The 19,309-nt window shown below is 36.0% G+C and overlaps 1 protein-coding gene across 9 annotated transcripts in view; it reads right to left on the bottom strand.

Moving 5' to 3' along the window:
- UTRN (utrophin) overlaps positions 1-19,309 on the bottom strand; it is a 573,989-nt gene that overhangs the window by 55,981 nt on the left and 498,699 nt on the right. For all 9 annotated transcript variants that reach the window (XM_063724628.1, NM_001372253.1, XM_024247835.3 and 6 more), the window contains 3 exon segments: positions 14,863-15,064; positions 7,718-7,803; positions 3,004-3,161 (listed from right to left, as the gene is read on the bottom strand). In XM_063724628.1, coding sequence (XP_063580698.1) covers positions 3,004-3,161; positions 7,718-7,803; positions 14,863-15,064 — 446 coding nt within the window.

Raw genomic sequence — 19,309 nt, 5'->3', positions numbered from 1 at the left:
ACTCCCCAATCCCTCTTCGATTCCCAATACTAAGTAATTTTCCTATGTGCAAAGCTAAATTTCTACCAGTTCTATCCTCCTGTTGCTGTTGAGGTCATTCTGTGAACCTACATGTATGACTATAAATCATATTTAGAATTTGCATTTGATATTTTTTGTATTTCTAAAATAAGAAAAAGGGCCATTATAAAATGTAATAACCCATGACATCAATTCTCCTCAAAGACACGGTGTGAGCCTTTTTTTTCCCTAGCAATGATAAATCACTGGATATGCTTTGCCAAAATATCTGTAGACTTGTACTTTATGCATATGTATAACATCAGTAGTAACATTTCTAAAATGTCTTTATATGCAGTAAACATTAAAAAGAAATGAAAGTGCTTTCGCAGTTTAAAATTAGTAACTTAGATCAGTATAAAACTTTGTACATCTTTCTTTTGTATGCATAGTCTCAAAGAAAAAAACTGATACTTTAATAACATCTTTAATGTATATATATTTTTAAAATCTTGTCTTAAAAAGAATTCAGGACATTTTAATTCAGTTATTTAGCAGATATTTATTAAAGTAGTTACGATGTTCAAGGCACAGGAAATGTAATAATCTGAATATTTTTGTCCCCCCAAAACTCATATGTTAAAAACCTAACCACTTAGGAGATCGTACGAGGAGGTAGAGCCTTTAGGAAATGATTAGGTCATGAGGGTGGAGCCCTCTTGAATGAGGTTAGTGCCCTTATAAAAGAGGCCCAAGATCTCAGAAATAATGCCACACATCTACAACCATCTGATCTTTGACAAACCTGACAAAAACACGCAATGGGGAAAGAATTCCCTATTTAATAAATGGTGTTGGGAAAACTGGCTAGTCATATGCAGAAAACCGAAACTCAACCCCTTCCTTACACCTTATACAAAAATTAACTCAAGATGGATTAAAGACTTAAATGTAAGACCTAAAACCATAAAAACCCTAGATGAAAACCTAGGCAATACCATTCAGGACATAGTCATGGGCAAAGACTTCATGACTAAAACACCAAAAGCAATGGCAACAAAAGCCAAAATTGACAAATGGGATCTAATTAAACTAAAGAGCTTCTGCACAGCAAAAACAAACAAACAAAAAACAAACAAAGAAAAAACACCTATCATCAGAGTGAACAGGCAAACTACAAAAGGGGAGAAAGTTTTCGCAATCTATCCATCTGACAAAGGGCTAATATCCAGAATCTACAAAGAACTTAAACAAATTTACAAGAATAAAAAAAATAACCCCATCAAAAAGCAGGCAAAGGATATGAACAGACACTTCACAAAAGAAGACATTTATGCAGCCAACAAACAGAAAAAAAGCTCATCATCACTGGTCATTAGAGAAATGCAAATCAAAACCACAATGAGATACCATCTCACACCAGTTAGAATGGTGATCATTAAAAAGTCAGGAAACAACAGATGCTGGAGAGGATGTGGAGAAATAGGAACGCTTCTACACTGTTGGTGGGAATGTAAATTAGTTCAGCCACTGTGGAAGACAGTGTGGCAATTCCTCAAGGATATAGAACCAGAAATACCATTTGACCCAGAAATCCCATTACTAGGTATATACCCAAAGGATTATAAATCATTCTGCTATAAAGACACATGCACACGTATGTTTACTGCGGCACTATTCACAATAGCAAAGAGTTGGAATCAACCCAAATGCCCATCAATGATACATTGGATAAACAAAATGTGGCACATATACACCATGGAATACTATGTAGCTATAAAAACAGGATGCGTTCATGTCCTTTGCAGGGAAATGGATGAAGCTGGAAACCATCATTCTCAGCAAACTAACACAAGAATAGAAAACCAAACATCACATGTTCTCACTCATAAGTGGGAGTTGAACAATGACAACACATGGACACAGGGAGGGGAACATCACACACTGGGGCCTGTCAGTGGGTGGGGGACTAGGGGAGGGATAGCATTAGGGGAAATACCTAATGTAGATGACGGACGGGTTGATGGGTGCAGCAAACCACCATGGCACGTGTATACCTATGTAACAAACCTGCACGTTCTGCACATGTACCCAAGAACTTAAAGTATAAAACAAACAAACAAAAAAAGAGGCCCAAGAGAGATCATTCACTTCTTCGTCATATGAGGAAACAGCAAGAAAGGTTGCAATGAACCAGAAGGTGGGCCCTCAGCAGATACTGAATCTGCTAGCACCTTGATCATGGACAGCCTCCAGAACTGTAGAAAATAAATTTCTGTTGTTTAAAAGCCACCCAGTTTATGGTATTTTGTTATAGCAGCCTGAACAAACTAAGACAGGATACAGCAGTAAAATGATAGCCACAGTCCTTGTCTTCATGGAACTTAGGTTCCTAGAGAAGAAACAAACACTAAGCCATGAATTATATAATTCAGTGTGTAATTATAATTGTACTGAGTATGAGAAGGAAGAGGTGGACGATATTAGACGAATATAACAGGAAAATATAGCATTATCTGAAGAGGTCAGAGAAAGATTTTCAGAGGATGTGAGAGTTAAAGCTAAAATCTAAAGATCAAATAAGGATTAGGTATGAGAAGGGAGTTAGTGGGCAGTGGGGAAGGAAGAACGTCTAAACAGCAGACACAGGTCCAAAGGCACTGCTGAGGCAGGAATCAAGGAAATAAAACAGTGCGGCTGGAAAGCGGAGAGCAAGGAGAGGAATGGTAGGACAGGAGGCCAGGAAAAGGGCAGGACAAACAGCAATCTAATGGCACAGGTTAAAGACTGTAGATTTTATCAAACAAAAACAGCAAGTCTCTTTGCAAGAGTTGCTATTTTTTGAAGCAAATGAGCCTTAGGAAATGAAATACACCACTTGTTGGATGGTACCCAAAGTCTTCCAGTATTTGGCTCCAGCCCGAGTTCCCTATTCCATGTCTCAGAACATCCTCAAAACCCTTCCCCAACACATCCTACACACCAGTGATCCTTCATGCTTACCTGTTGGAAGCAGCTGCGAACACTAGGCTCAATATTACTGCCTCCAAAAGCTGCTACTTCACCTAGCTGCCGGGGGATCTGGATGGCATCATGAAGTAACAGGCCTAGCTGCCTCTGGTCACACATTTCTGTTGGCCCTGCCACTTCCTTAAAGAGATCTGCAAAGAGAAGCAAGAGGTTAACTTTCATCTGCCTACAGTGTTCTTTTACTTAAAATATATCTTTGGTAATGTGGACTGAACCATGCAGATTAAAAAAATTTCAGAAGGACATGAATCTGATTAGTTGTCTCCTGAATTCCAATGACCTTAATATTCTGATCTTAATATTCTGCATTACACATGATATTAGATTATTTTAAGAAGCATGTAGTTAACCCGTTCCTGCAAGAATGGGTTATGTATATACATAAACATAAATCATGCATATATAATATAAATCAATAAACACAAATTTCCTTTTTAAAATGATACAATAAACGCATATGAATTAATTTTATGAACTTCATAAGAACTTCCCTTCTTATTGAGAAAGAATGAGCCAAAACAAAGCTTCCTTCATGACTTGTCAAAGGAATAGATGTAGTTGGGTGCTGTGGTGCATGTCTGTAATCTCATCTACTGGAGAGGCTAAGGCAGGAGGATCACTTGAGCCAGGAGTTTGAGACCAGTTTGGGCAACATAGCAAGACCCCAACTCAAAAAAAAATAAAAAAACACAAAGGAATAAACGTACCTTAAATAACAAACCTTTAAATTTTAACAGATTTGTTTACCAACTTTTTGTGTTCACTTCTAAATTCAATATTCTACTAAATATATATATAATAACTTATTTTAAAGACTTTAATACTCACATCTATTTTATAAAAGAAACACTAAAAAGTACAAGAAGGTGTGCTTTTTCTCCTTTGGGTCAGTCTCCCATTCCTTATTAGCTATAACCACTATTTTTGTTTTACTTCATGTAATGAAATACATTTAATCAAATTTAAAAATTTGTGCATATTTTCATACAGTTTTTAGGTTTTTCCACTCATTAAAAAACTGATTTGTTTTATAATTTTCTTAATTCAGTCAAATTAAAACTCTTCTATTTTGTCCACTCTTCGTTTACCTTTTATTCACCATATACAATACTTTGAAGATCAAAATTATATATTATTTTCAACAATAAAGCTAATATCCTAAGATAAGTTACTTTTGGAATAGGAAGAAATTTCAAATACAAACAATCGACTTCATTATAGAAATTAATACTTTTTGGAAATAAATTTTCAAGTTCTAAAAATTCAAAAGCATTTAAAATCTAAATGCTCTTCATGTGACATTTTCCAAGAATAGAAGAAAGTGGAGTAAATATTTATTGGATTCTAAAAATATTTTCAAACAGTACCTGATATCAGATCAAAATGCATCATTTTCTCTCTCTCTTTTTTTTTTCTTTTTTTTTTTTTGAGACAGAGTGTCACTCTTGTTGCCCAGGCTGGAGTGCAATGGCACGATCTTGGCTCTCTGCAACCTCTGCCTACCGAGTTCAAGCAATTCTCCTGCCTCAGCTCCGAGTAGCTGGGATTACAGGCATGCACCACCACACCCAGCTAATTTTGTATTTTTAGTAGAGACGGGGTTTCTCCATGTTGGTCAGGCTAGTCTCGAACTCCCGATCACAGTTGATCTGCCCTACATCAGCCTCCCAAAGTGCTGGGTATTACAGGCGTGAGCCACCGTGCCTGGTCCATTCTCTCTTTTTATAAGGAATATAATGCTAGATCTAACACTGTCAGTGGTGAAATTTCAAACTGAACCAAGCTCAGTGATATTGACACAGTAATTATAATGAAGTATGGCTTTAATTATAAGCACACATAGGGAAAGCAAATTCAATGAAGAGAAATTTGATTTTTATTATAATTTTTTCACTTAGATTTGGTTAGCGCTCTACTTATTTCTTTCCATTAAAAAAAATAAGACTATCATAGACAAAAATATTTATCCAGAAGTCTTAGCATGATGTTTATTTTAAACCAGTCCCTGTGAAGAGGTCTGTTAAGTAAATAAAAGTTGATGCATATGTATAATAATCTTTGCAGAAAAGTGCACATTTTCAGCAAGATCAACTATGCCTAACTTTCCTCTTTTGAGGCATATGGCTATACCACTATGCCACTATTAAGGTAAAACTACTCACAAAACATAAGGACAAAAGTGTCCTTAGACATTTTGACGTATTTCTATAAATCCTTATAAAAATTCCTACAAAAGTTCACATTCTCAACATTATAGTCAGATACAAAAAGCAATGTCAGGGTAAAGGGACAGGTAATAAGAAAGTCATAATCTAAAAACTCAAATTCTAATAAATAAGCACAGAAGAGATACTAATGATAATTTAAAAGGATGGTTTGAAAATGTGTACTTTTTTTTTTTTAAGGTCTCGCTTTGTCATCCAGGCTGGAAGTGTGGTGGTCCGACCATGGCTCACTGCAGCCTCCGATTCCTGGGGCTCAAGTGATCCTCCCACCTTAGCCTCCCAAGTAGCTAGGACTACAGGCATGAACCACTGTGCCTGGTCTGTAAATGTGTTTTTGATGAGGCAAGGAAGTTAGCCAGCTATAAGCATAAAGGCCAGGGCACTGTTAGAACCTAAACAAGGAATATTCTTAGGAAAGGACCAAGAGAAGAAGGTGTTATGGGGTGAAGACACTGACATTGGGCATTGTATTAATAAAATCAATGTTCAGACAGATACCAATGATCTTGAATGGCGGCCCTGCCATTGCATTTGAAGAGCAAACTGTCTTGAATATTAATTCTAATAAAGGAAACAATAATGATATAACAGAAACTGGAATCAGAGTGGTGAAGGTCCTCAAAGTAAAAAGCAAAACAAAACCCCAGGACTTTCCAAAGTCTGGATATCCCAGTAAAGACTTAGATTAAAAATTAAAACCCATGAGATTTCTTAATTAGTCCTAAAATGGCATACTTCCTGGATTCAATTAAATATCAGAAATTTCACTGCAGAGCCTTCTGCTTCCCCTGCCAAAATCTGAAAGTTAATGTTGAATTATCCACAGTGTAAGCTTTGAGGTTGAATTTGCAAATATTTCAGAGTAAGCTCCACACTATAACTGTTACTTTCAGAGAACCCTAATTGTTTCAGAAGCACAAGAAACCCCAAATCAGAGATGATAAAAAATCCATTTCTAATTTTGTAACACTGATGTTTTAATTAACATTTTCCTTTCCTGATCATTATAAAAAGATAACGTTTTCAGCTTTTGAAATTATATCTTTCCATGATTATGATTCTGAAAACTACTTAAATTCTGGATAAAATGCCACAAAGCAAAAGCCTTGGGCAAAGCTTTCTTCTGCATGGCTAACTAGGCTCTCACTCCGTCATAGCACCCTATCTCCTAATCCTACAATCAGCTTTTCATCTTATATAAATCCACATTTCTTTTCACTGACATTCTTGTCAAACTATGTAGGAAAAACAAGCCATCATGGTCTAGACCTGAAATTCAAAATCCAATAACCTCACAGAAATCCCAGAAAATAAAAGCTTTTAAAATGTATGCATGTTCACATAAGGCACAAAACTGAACTAAGCTTACAGGGCCTATAATCAAACATCCTATTGTTTTTTAGTATCTCTCCATCTACAGAATATCCCTAAACCTCTCTCACAAATGTATGGATTTCTCTGTAAAGAATCATCTGGGAGTATACATGGTGGGATCAAATTCACATTTTATGGACAAAAATAAATCAAAAGATATGTGATAGTAGTTAAGGGTTTGGGGACTCAGCGGCAATTGCTACCATTTATTCAACAACTGCTATTTCTAGGTACCTTAAACATTACTCCTAATTCTTCTCCAAGAAGGAATTATTAGCTTCATTTTTTCAGTTGAAGAAAATTTGCTAAATTTCAACTTCTTGAACTGTAAAATGGGAATACTATTACCTCTTAGTTGGCAATATTCAATGAAATCACATAACCCGCCCAAAGACACTCAGCTACTAAGTGGTAGAGATCTGAAGACAGGTCTCCTTGGCTCCTGAACACAAGCCTTTTCCAAAGCCAATATACCTTTCATTAATTGACAGGTAAAGGAACACTGTTGATTTATTTGGTAAATCCAAATATAATAAAAATTTTAAAATCATGTTTTATTTTGTCACAACTGTAAAATATATTTATTTAGGATTATCGTCTATGTCCGTAAAGGTTCTAGTTCATCTTTTTCTTTTAAGCTTCGGAAGTATAAAGAAATAAAAAAAAGTTTGGGCTTTGGAGTCAGAAAAACCTGGTATCTAATTCTAGCCCCATCCCTTATCAGCTCTGCAGTCTTAGACTAGATTCTTAACCTATCTCAGCATTAATTTTCTCAGCCAGAAAATGGAAATCTCAAATGCCTACATTATGGAGGGATTATTCTAAGAATTAAATGAAACATAATTTGTAGTTCGGTCTCACTCCATCCTGGTACCTCACCTCTTAGTTATAATCAGTTTTCCATTTCACACAAAGCCCCAAGTCTTTGCACTGCCACCCTTTGTCTAACTTGGTATAGGCACAGTAAGGGTTAAAAAAAGAGAGAGAACTATTACTACTAACAAATTCTATAATGTAAGTTTCCAATAAATTGTTATAATCATTATTATTACTAAAAACACTGTTGGTATAAGAAAGGTCTTACATACATCTGTATTTTTCTTCCAAGAGACCTTTGGAGAGAGACATTAATCCAATCTTCAGACTCTGCACTCTAATTTTTCCAGTTCGACCCCTAAAATTATAAGAATGTTAATGTGTTAGATGCATTTAAAACCATATACAGCATGTTCATTGTTTCTGAATATCTATTTTCTTGGGGGAAACCATCAAAAATAATTGTGTCTTAAAGATGCAACTTTTCTATTAACTTTTAACAATTAATATTAAACCTATACTATAATTTCATGACATATATTAACAGGGTGTTTGGCCAAGTCTAGAAGAATATACAGCTTTAAGTCACTTTGCACACAAAACATGAACTAAGAATGAATTAAAACAAAATGAAAATGATTATTATAAAGCTGAAAAGATTTCACCTTTAAAAATACTATGAATTGGCCAGGTACAGTGGCTCACGCCTGTAATCCCAGCACTTTGGGAGGCCGAGGCAGGCGGATCACCTGAGGTCGGGAGTTCGAGACCAGCCTGACCAACATGGAGAAACCACATCTCTACTAAAAATACAAAATTTGCCGGGCATGGTGGTGCATGCCTGTAATCCCAGCTACTCGGGAGGCTGAGGCAGGAGAATCACTTGAACCTGTGAGGCAGAGGTTGCAGTGAGCCGAGATCGTGCCATTGCACTCCAGCCTGGGTGACAGAGCAAGACTCCATCTCAAAAAAAAAAAAAAAAAGACTATGAATTAAACCTATGTTAATAATTGTAGATGCAAGATTCAAAATAGCTAGAGCTACACACACTATATATGTGACTTCATACAGCAAGAAAAGTCTAGTGATATATCTAAAACAAGAACATAGACTAGAAAATTAACTATATACTAAGAGCTTACAACTTGCTGAATACTAATTGGTAATTAAGTATTAATTAAGTACAAATATTGGTATTTAAGTATTCAGCAAATTATACGCCCTTAGAATATAGTTAATTTTCTGTCAATGCAGTTTTTATAAATTACTATTGCAATTTTAATAGTCAGTGATCTTAGACAGATGTAAAATCCCTACTTGGGGAAGTATCAAATTATAATTAAAACCAGAATGTATTAATTAATCAACATTAGAACACAGTTTTACACAATGCTAAGGACAGATCATTTCTATTTCACTTATAAGTCGACCAGATGAAACATGTTTTTTTATCTTTAAAAGCACAGAGTTTTCTTAATTTCATTGCTTATCAAAGAATTACTGAGTAATCTACCAAATGTTAGTCACAGTAGTTCCAGTCCTAGGGATTGGAAGATAATTACAAAAATTAATAAGATATTATCCTTGCTATGGAATAACACATAGCCCAGAAAAAAAGCCTTTATTGCTATCTTTATTATTGCAGATTTAGGATCCATTTTCATTTTAGGTTTTTATTGTCCATTTTCTTATATGTTTTTAATACACAAGTACAGCACACTTAAAACCTATAACTAAAAGTTTACATAAATATATGAAAGTATAAAAGTTAATAATTTGTGCTATTTTAAAAACATAAATATTTGTATCACATAACTTTAATTTTAAGCAGTCTTCTTGCCAAACTATATTTAATCATTGATTTTATTGATATTTTTACTACTTATACTAATTGATATTCTTCCATTCTCAACTATATGTACTGAAGGAAGTTTCTGTATGCATATTATGACATATAAAGTATGCAATAAATAAGAAAGGAAATTGTGCTTAGGGATTGGTGCAATGTATTTTCAAAGTACTCCCTCAATAGGCTAGAATTTATAATTTATATTAAATCATACCTAATAAAGTTACTGAACCCTTAGTATGTAGGTATATGACATTCTGAATTAACCTATGAAGTGATTAATACTTAATATTAAAATAAACATAGGCCTTCTAAGCAGAATTTCTAAATTAATATAATCATTTCTCACAATTACAGAAACACTAGTTTCACATTAACCCTACAGACACCCAAGCTACAAACTGTGTTTCTACTTTATATTTTTTACAAGTTTCCTAATTATCACATGAAACAGACAATGTTTGCTTCCTTTCAAAAGCAGTAAATTTTTACTCTCTGGACCCAGTCAGACAATAGACTTGCAGAGGATAACAGAAGGCTTTGTGAATGGGCTGAGACAAGTACATGAATGTGGATAAAGTGATCCCTACAGGGAAAAATGGTCAAAATAATACGCATTAAAGCATGACTCCCACTCTACTGTCACAACACAAGAAAGGAATATCATCAGGAAGACAACTGATGCTGTCAATCACCCATTCATCACACCATCACCAGTTACAAAGGCTTACTGTGATACTGGCATTGCTCTGTGTACTGTTGGGGCCAAGGGAAAAGTAGAAGACATGATTCCCACCCCGATGAACTCACACACTAGCTGATGAAGGTAAGATAAGAATACAACTAGAAAACATATGAGACAATCCTTTATGTATGGAAATCAAACATCAAGTACAAGATCATTGTGGCTGCCTATCATTAATGATTTAGTCTAGGTAGTCATTAGTTTCACAACATGTGACAGAGAAGATAAACCCAAAATCAGACACAGAAGGTATGTCATGGCATGACTGTCCCAAGTAGGAGAAAGTAGAGTATCACAGAGAAAGCCTGAGCAAAGGCACAGAGGCAGAGGTGTGAGCATCGGAGATAGGACACATTCTGGCCGGGCGCAGTGGCTCCCGCCTGTAATCTCAGCACTTTGGGAGGCTGAGGCAGGCAGATCACGAGGTCAGGACATCGAGACCATCCTGGCCAACATGGTGAAACTCCGTCTCTACTAAAAATACAAAAATTAGCTGGGCGTGGTGGCAGGTGCCTGTAATCCCAGCTACTCAGGAGACCGAGGCAGGAAAATCGCTTGAACCAGGGAGTCAGAGGTTGTAGCGAGCTGAGATCACGCCACTGCACTTCAGCCTGGTGACAGAGTGAGACTCTGTCTCAAAAACAAAAACAAAAACAAACAAATAAGATGCATTCAGGTGGGTCAGAGACTCGCATCAAGGTGAACTGGTTGAGCGAACTGTACAGGTTATGTGGGACCAGACAATAAAGGACATTGATGTAAATAAGCTATGTGGATGTGAGACACAAGAGGGAGACAGTAAAATATATTAGTGAGTGACATAGCCCAGTGTTGACATATTTAGTCTCCTGATAGTTTTCATAGGCAACTCTTTAAATTGGTTTAACTATAAAGACTTTTACTTTATAAAATTATACCATCTTTGGAATAGTGGAAAAAATGACACTGCTGCAAATGAGGTTAATATTTTTGGTAGGAAAAAAACACATTTAAAACAAGTACTCCAGACTATTGCTTTATATCATGATTTAAACACTTTTAATTTCCATTAAATCCAGAAGGAAGATTGTGAAATTAAGATCTTTTAATCTGGGAAGAAGACTGAGGCTGCAAATTCATAAATGAAATCAATTTTATCTTTATAAAGTACTTTTTACATATATTAGTTCATTTGCCCTTCATAATCACCTTTTGTGTGGTAAGCAGAGTGGATATTTTTATTTCAATTTTTCAGATGAAAAATTAAGATGCCAATGTTAAGTAGCTGCCAACTCACACAGCAACCAGAACCAAAAATTTGAATTCTTGTCATCCATGACAGATGAAAATAATTTTTCTTTACAAAGTTCAGAATATCAGGAGGTGGGTACATGTTAAAATTGGAAAAAAACTGTTCACTTAAAGTACTATGTTTCCTAGATATAGAAATATAGTAAGAATAGTCAAACGATTATCAAAAGACTGAACACTAGTTCTTTAATTATGACTAATATGCAATAGGTAGATAAATTCTCCTGTCTCAACGGGTAAGGTTTTCAATTAGTAAAGAGAAAAGGGCAGAATTAAAGATCCCCAAATCCTTCTACTTTGAGAATTCTGTGATCTGTGTGTGCATCACTCATTATCAAGAGCTGGCTGAAGCTGAAAATACCAGTTCTGGCTGTATCACATGCCAGGAAGGAAGGCAGTCATGGATATATGATTAGTGAGTGAATGTCAGGATGGCTGAATGAATAGAAGTGTTAGAACAAGGTACCATTCCTCAGATTCACAGATGTATGAGTCTGTAATGTCCTAATTGGAGGGTAGATAGTAATTTCTATCTGATTCTCAAAGAAAATTATTGGCTGAAAAGAGTTAATAACTATTATTTAGATTAATAAATAAATCATGGTTGTTAGAGAAACCTGGGCAACCAGCTCTGGCCATCTGACACTACTGTCATAAGAGTAACTGTTTTTTCCATAGATTAATCCCCAATACTACTCTCCAAGATAGAAAGCTACACTGCATGGGTACCATTCTGATCCAGCATGGTCTTTGCCATCTTTCTTTTACATAGAAGGGAGATTAGTCCTGAAAAATTTTTTTCCTTTAAAATGAAAAATGAGAAATTCAAGATACTGTCTTTCTAAATGAGAAACAGTGGCAAAGTGTAGCATTTCCCACATATTCCCATTTGATGGAGGCAAGTGGAACTGTGCCAACATTTAACTCCCTAGAATATGAGTCACGCCATTTCACACACTGCTTCCTCCCAACCAAGTGGCACTATTCCCTTTGGGCTGTCCAGTGAAAAGAGCATATGTGTAGATTATGCACTGAACTGTGTCCCCTAAAATTTATAGGTTAAGGTCCTAACTCCTGGTACCTCAGAATGTGACTGTATTTGGAGATAGGGTCTTTAAAGATGTAATTAAGTTAAAATGAGGTCATTAGAGTGGGTCATAATCTGATATGACTGGTGTCCTTAGAGGAAGAGGAGATGAGCACACATCAGACAAGGAAAAACCATGTGAAGACACAGGGAGAAGACGACCATCTGCAGACCAGAAAGAGTGGCTTCCATAAAGACACAACCCAGCCGACACCTTGATCTCACACTCTTAGTGTCTAGAACTGTTAGGAAATAAATTTCTCTTGTTGAAGCCATTCAGTCTACCATTCTTTGTTATGGTAGCCCCAGAAAACCAAAACACTGTGTCAGAGCCATGGAAAATAGAAGGCAACTGAACCTCTTCTCCAGTTCTTCCTTAAAATGTAGTTCAAGATGTATACCTCTACCATATTCTATAGGACTGAATGGAGTTCCTAAGTATTCTATGCATTTAGTAATTTTCCTGGGATGTAAAAGTTAAGATACAGGCTTTGTAGTTAAAACACCTTTGACCAACTATTTTGGTGAATTTACTATGGAAAAGTATCTTCTGAGGATTTAAATTATTGAAGAGCAACTTAATGGTGGATTAAGGCTAATGGTAATATTTTACCCTAGGAGAACTTAAAATGTGCATTAAAATGAAATGTATTAAAAAATATCAGACAGAGATATCGCAAATCCCGTATTCATTATGGTAACTGAGACTCATGCTTCAGCGCGTTTCTTAAGAGCCCTCAAGCACACAGTGGCTGATTATTTAGAAAGACTTTGTTATGATATTTGTGAGCACTAAAAGATAAAATACTTTTCTAATTAAAAAAAATTGAGAGAGGAGGATAGGGAAAGTTTCATTAATTGGTACAAAAGTACATATAGGTAGGGGGAATAAGTTCTAGTGTTCTATAGCACTGTAGGGTGAATACAGTAAACAATAATTTATCTCACAGGTTCAAAAGATAGAAGAGAGGATTCTGAATGTTTCCAACATAAAGAAGTAATAAATATTTCAGGTGATGGATATTTTAACTTCCCTGATTTGATCTTTACAAACTGTATACATGTATTGAAATATCACTGTGTACCTCATAAATATGTACAGTTATTACATGTAAACTAAAAGGAATAGAAAAAAAATCCAAATTTTTAGTCAGCTCATTGCTAAAGCTATTGTCATTATTTACTTCCTATACAGAACCAATCAGCTCCTAAATGTGTGCATTTATGAATGATCATCTATCTTCTTTATCTCTAAATCAAAGGTTGGTAAATACAAATTTTCATGTAGCTAATTAACAGATAATAACTTTTTGGGCATGAGAGGCAAAACAACAGTTCTAGTTTTCTTTTCTTTTCTTTTTTTTTTTTTTTTTGAGACAGAGTCTTGCTCTGTCACCCAGACTGGAGTGGAGTGGCGTGATCTCAGCTCACTGCATCCTTTGCCTCCTGAGTTCATGAGATTCTCCTGCCTCAGCCTCCCAAGTAGCTGAGATTACAGGCACCTGCCACGATGCCTGGCTAATTTTTGTATTTTTAGTAGAGACAGGGTTTCACCACGTTGGTCAGCCTGCTCTCGAACTCCTAACCTCAGGTGATCCACCCACCTCGGCCACCCAAAGTGCTGGGATTACAGGCGTGAGCCACCGTGCCCGGCCCAATTCTAGTTTTCTTATTTCATCTTTGCATACTTTAACCTCCTACCAGAACAATGAGTAATTCCTAATGTTTCAGAAATGTCAGCCCACAGCAGGTCTTTCTAGAACTGACTATTTCACAAATGCACTGTCGTATTCAAAAGGGCCAAATTAATGGCAAATGAGTTATGCTGGGAGTTGAGAGTGTGCTTTATGAACAGTGAGTACCTAATTAAATGACAGATATTAAAGTGTCCTGTAGCATAAATTATTTAAAACACTATATATATATTATATATATATATATACACACACACATAACCACTATGCAAATAAAGCAAATATTAAAAGACTATCTTGTTCATGGCCATTCAAATCACTCTTCAGTTGGATTACAAAGATTGTAGAGCAGATTATTATGAGCTAATAAATTATTGTAATTCATAACAATAAATAGAAGATTTTTTATTTTGAAAAAAGAAATACTGTGAGACATTATGAAACAAGAAGAAAGTAGGACTTAGCCATGTTGTTTCCCCTAGCTTTTTGGCAAAGAATACTATAAATTTGACAGTCTTTGTAAATTGAAGCAAAATTTTAAAATGAAAGATGTACATTCTTTTCTGTTCTATTGTTTGTTAAGAAGCTCAATGATTTGTAAAATCATTCATTTTCAACAACAAACATAAATATTTCCACTGGGAAAGTAATTTGAAAGCACTTATTAAAAAAATCACTTAAAAATCAGACATTTTCTATTAACATATTTCATTCAATGACTGTATTTTAATGAGAAAAAAATATAAACTTACGTGTCATAGACATTGAGCAACCAATTGAGACACATATCAACACAGAGTGGAACGTTGACCAGGTCCTTATGCATTTGCTCAAGTCCATCATAAGTTGTTGTCAGACAGTTGATGACATCTGGAACACTGAGGAGCTGGTCATTTTGGTTCAACTTGTGCTGTTTGAAAATTTCATTTGTTGTACTCAACTCTAAGAGATCCACTAACCAGGAGAGAAGAAGGAATGTGTACAGTCATTACATTACATTACATAACAACATCACAACAAAGGCATTTCTAGTCTCAAGTATTTAGCTTGATTCTTCAATTTAAGAATCTATCCTTTTTAGCTAAATTTCAGCTTTTAAAGAAACAAACACATTTCCATTCTTACATTTTACCACACTTCTGTACTTTTGAATCTGAACTCTGTCACTTCCCAATCTTATCTCATTTTTTGCTCTTTGGAATATTAATTTTTCCTACTTTCTTTTTCTGGCTTTCCCTTTGCCAGGCTCTTTTTGCTTTTAAATGTAGCAAGGCATAAATCTCTCAATCTACTCCAAATGGCAACACTTCTCAAATATTACACTGCTCTCCTCATCTTAATTCCTGCAAACAGCCTGTGCACTGCTCTCTTCATTCTTTGTATCACAGACAAACTAATTGTTCTTAAACAGTTATCATGTACATCATTACATACAAAATTTACTGAAGACGCTCCATATTAAAAAACAGGTTTTATAGAAAAATAACAGCTCTCCACTGCCTGCTGAATCAAGCCTGATCTATAAGATTGTCACAATCTGGCCCTAACCTGGTTTACTTCTGATGATGCTCTGACACAGAGGTGACCTGTAGCTAAGAAGAAGTACTAGAGCAGTCAGTACTCTAGACACAGAGGTGACCTGTAGCTAAGAAGTACTAGACAGTCCCCACATCCATTGGTCTTCACAAATTTGTTCCCATCCTTACTCTTCATGTGTACAACTCTATGGTAGGCATGGCTGGGGCTACAGCCAGGAGGGTGTGCATAGGAGGTGAAGGCAGAGCCCCTGCTCTCAAAGATATACTGATGGCTTTACTAAAAGGAGTAAACATGCCCTGTGAGAAGAATACTCAAATTTCTGCCAGAGCTACTACTTCTAGGAGAGGAAGGACAACTGGAAAAGGCTCCCTGGAGAGGTGCGATTTGAAACGGGCTTTGAAAAATGGATAAAATACAAGAGATCCACATGAAGTGAGGAAAGAATTCCAGGTTTAGAGAAGTGCTTGAGAAAAGGCAAGAATTCACTCAAGCCCAGAGGCTCTAAGGAATGGTGGACTGCAGTGTGGGTGATGCGTGACTTACACACGAGTGGTGTTTGCCTACAGTGAAATAGACAGGAGAAATGCATGGGCCAGGCACACACTGCCCAAGGGGAGGCCTGCAAAGGCCTGAAGGAGGAGTTTAGATGAAAACGACAAAATTTTTTTTAATTTAATCAATTTTAAGTCATTCATTCACTAACTGAAAAGAAAGAGACAAAGCAGATTATCAAACTACCATGTATCTATCTATACATTTATTGAGTGTGGAGATGACTCTTCTAAATCTAAACATCTGGGTAAGGAAAATTAGAGCCCACATTAATTTAAGGTCTGCTCATAGACATCAGTTTTTATAAAATTCTTTCTCTGTCTCTGTATTTAACCTTTTAGCATAAAAAAACAGAAGAACTCTAATCTTATTTTTTCTTATTTTTTAACTTTTTAGCATTAAAAAATAAGAGGCAAAGAGAAAATAGTTGGTTATATACATATATGTTATATATTTAACTTTTAGCATTAAAAATAAGAGGCAAAGAGAAAAAATAAGGTTATATACATATAAAACCAACTTCTTTCTCTTCGCCTGATGCAAAAACTGTTCTCTCAAAAAGATGACATATTTTGACAGTTAACTAAAATGAACAGCTTCCTTTGTATTTATCCATTTGTAACCATTGAATAATAATTTTGAATTTTTAAAGACATATATGAAATGTGTCCATGCTAGCTGTCTGAGTAACATAGAATTATTTATTTTTTAAGTTATCTACAAATTAAAAGAACTGCTTTAAACCCATACAGAGTACAATGATTTCAAAAACAACTCAACAGGGAAGACTTTCTTTTTTTAAAGAGATAAGCATAAAACATACAAGTCTGGATAAAGAACCAATCCATTTCCTTCAGATGTCAAATGTATCATTGGTAAACTTAAGCTAATAACAAAAATAAGTCAAATAAGCTTCATATGAGTTAGAGAAGGTGTCAGAAAAAAACTAAGAACCACCTGGAGTTTTCACTGTCATTCTTACCTCATTTCTTTGCCCTGTACAGTTGACATTTGAACAGTGCCAGTTTGAACTGTGAGGGTCCACCTACACGTGGAGTTTTTTCAATTAAAGTTAAGCACTGAGTGTGCCTGCCTCTCCTCCCTCCTCTACCCTTTCTGCCTCTGTTACCCCTGAGACAGCAACACCAACTGCTCCTCTTCTTCCTCCTCCTCAGTTTAATCAACATGAAGTCAACGAGGATGAAGACCCTTTATGATGATCACTTCCACTTAGTGAATATTAAATATATTTTGTCTTTTGTTATTTTCTTAATATTTTCTTTTCTCTAGCTTACTTTGTTGTAGAATAAGAGTATATAATACATAGCATATCAAATATGTGTTAATTGACTGTTAATGTTAAGTTTTGGGTGTCAACTGTACACAGTTTTCAATTGTAAACCTCTAGAGGGCAGAAGCAAAGTGTCTGACAAAGGAAAGTGTTTAATAAAGGGCAGTAGCTAGGGAACTACAGCTCCCCACAGACACCAAGGAACATATTCAAATGTGGCCAAAAGGCTGTAAGTTTTCTGAATTCCGACATTAATTATGCCAGTAACATAGCACTGCTATTGGATCCCCACATGGCATCAGGTGACAACAGACCAAATTCCAAAAAGCGCATTTCCTGCATCAGGCTGTCCTTGCATTTCTTTCTGAAGTCTCCCTGGTTATACATTCTGTAGCTGTGACACTAATTTGCCACATCCCACAGACTATCATGTCTTCAATTTTTAGTGATTTACTCTGACACTTTGTCTTAGTGCCTAAGTCAAGCGTAAATCTTCCTGAAGTGTGTCACATTTAGGTACCTTTAAAGAACTGACTACATTTAAATCCTAGAAAATTATGATTAAGATTTTCTCATTTCAAAGGGAGACAAATGACAGCTCAGTCATGTGGTAAATGAAACAAACAGCAGAATCATTTTCTATCCAACTTTCTGACTTTTTCTTTAATCCCACATACGAGGCACAGGGGATGGAATAGAAATGCATCATCACTCTCCTGTTCTGCAAAACAATGAACACTGTTAAGCACCCAATCTTGGGCTTCTGTGACACTTCTACAGGTGTCAAGCTATGTGGCCATTCTTTTTTTCTTATTTTTTAATTATTATTATTTTTAGCATTTCCCCTATCTCCTCTTCCCCAGAAATATAGGCAGAGCTCAAGGTTTCACATCTGGCCTTTCACTCTGTGAGCCTGAGGCCCTCACTCACTCCCTTTATTTCTGTTATTGCTTCTCTTTGGATGGTTCCAGATTCTCTTTTCTCCTGCTGATCTCCTGCCTCAACACTTGACCCACGTCCCATTGCTCTGATCCCTACAAGAGCTATATAATTCTCTTTCAGGAACCTATGCCCATAAAGGCCTGGCCTTCTTGTCATGATGAAATCCAGTCTGCAAACCGTGAAATAGCCTAACATCCTTCCTTCTTCTACCCGCCACAATTTACCAACTACCCAATACCCCCAGTCAACAGTTCTTCCTCAGGCAGCCTTAAAAATCCAGACCCTCATCTCCCCTCCTACAACTCCCAGCCAGCTCAGCCTTGATCATCCTTTGCCTGAACTATTTACCCATTCTCTGTTCTCTGCCCTTTGGTCTTTCTTAGATAGTCCCTAAAGCATACTTCCACCTCTGGCCCTATCTCTAAATTCCCACAATACAGAAAATGCCTCATGGCTCCCCATTCTATAACGAAAAATATCCAAACATGAAATACAACACAATTAAGAACTTGAGGAACAAAACAGAAAGGAATTTCAGGAAAGAAATGACCTTCAAATTGACCTAAACTAACTTTAAGGAAATTTCTGGATATTGGACAAAATAGCTAAGCTATTACATTCAGACTGTATAACTTGATATTCCCTGAACACCGTCCACACCTTAATTCTCACACAGATAACTCCTTCCCTTCTTATTCCCAATTAAATGCCCCATGCCTAAATCCCAGGTGCCTTTTATAGCCTGGCTCATATGCCCACTAATCAAGGAAACCTGCCTTCTTCTTCATAATGAGAGGACTCTCTCCCTCCTCAGAACATACTTCCCTTTTGCTTTTCTGCTATTACCTATCACATAAAGTTTCAAAATCAAAATA

Source organism: Pongo abelii, chromosome 5, assembly GCF_028885655.2.
Source record: "Pongo abelii isolate AG06213 chromosome 5, NHGRI_mPonAbe1-v2.0_pri, whole genome shotgun sequence".
NCBI classification, from domain to species: Eukaryota; Metazoa; Chordata; class Mammalia; order Primates; family Hominidae; genus Pongo; species Pongo abelii.
The sequence above is the reverse complement of the archived record's forward strand: the minus strand, read 5'-3'. Positions and strand labels throughout refer to the sequence as shown.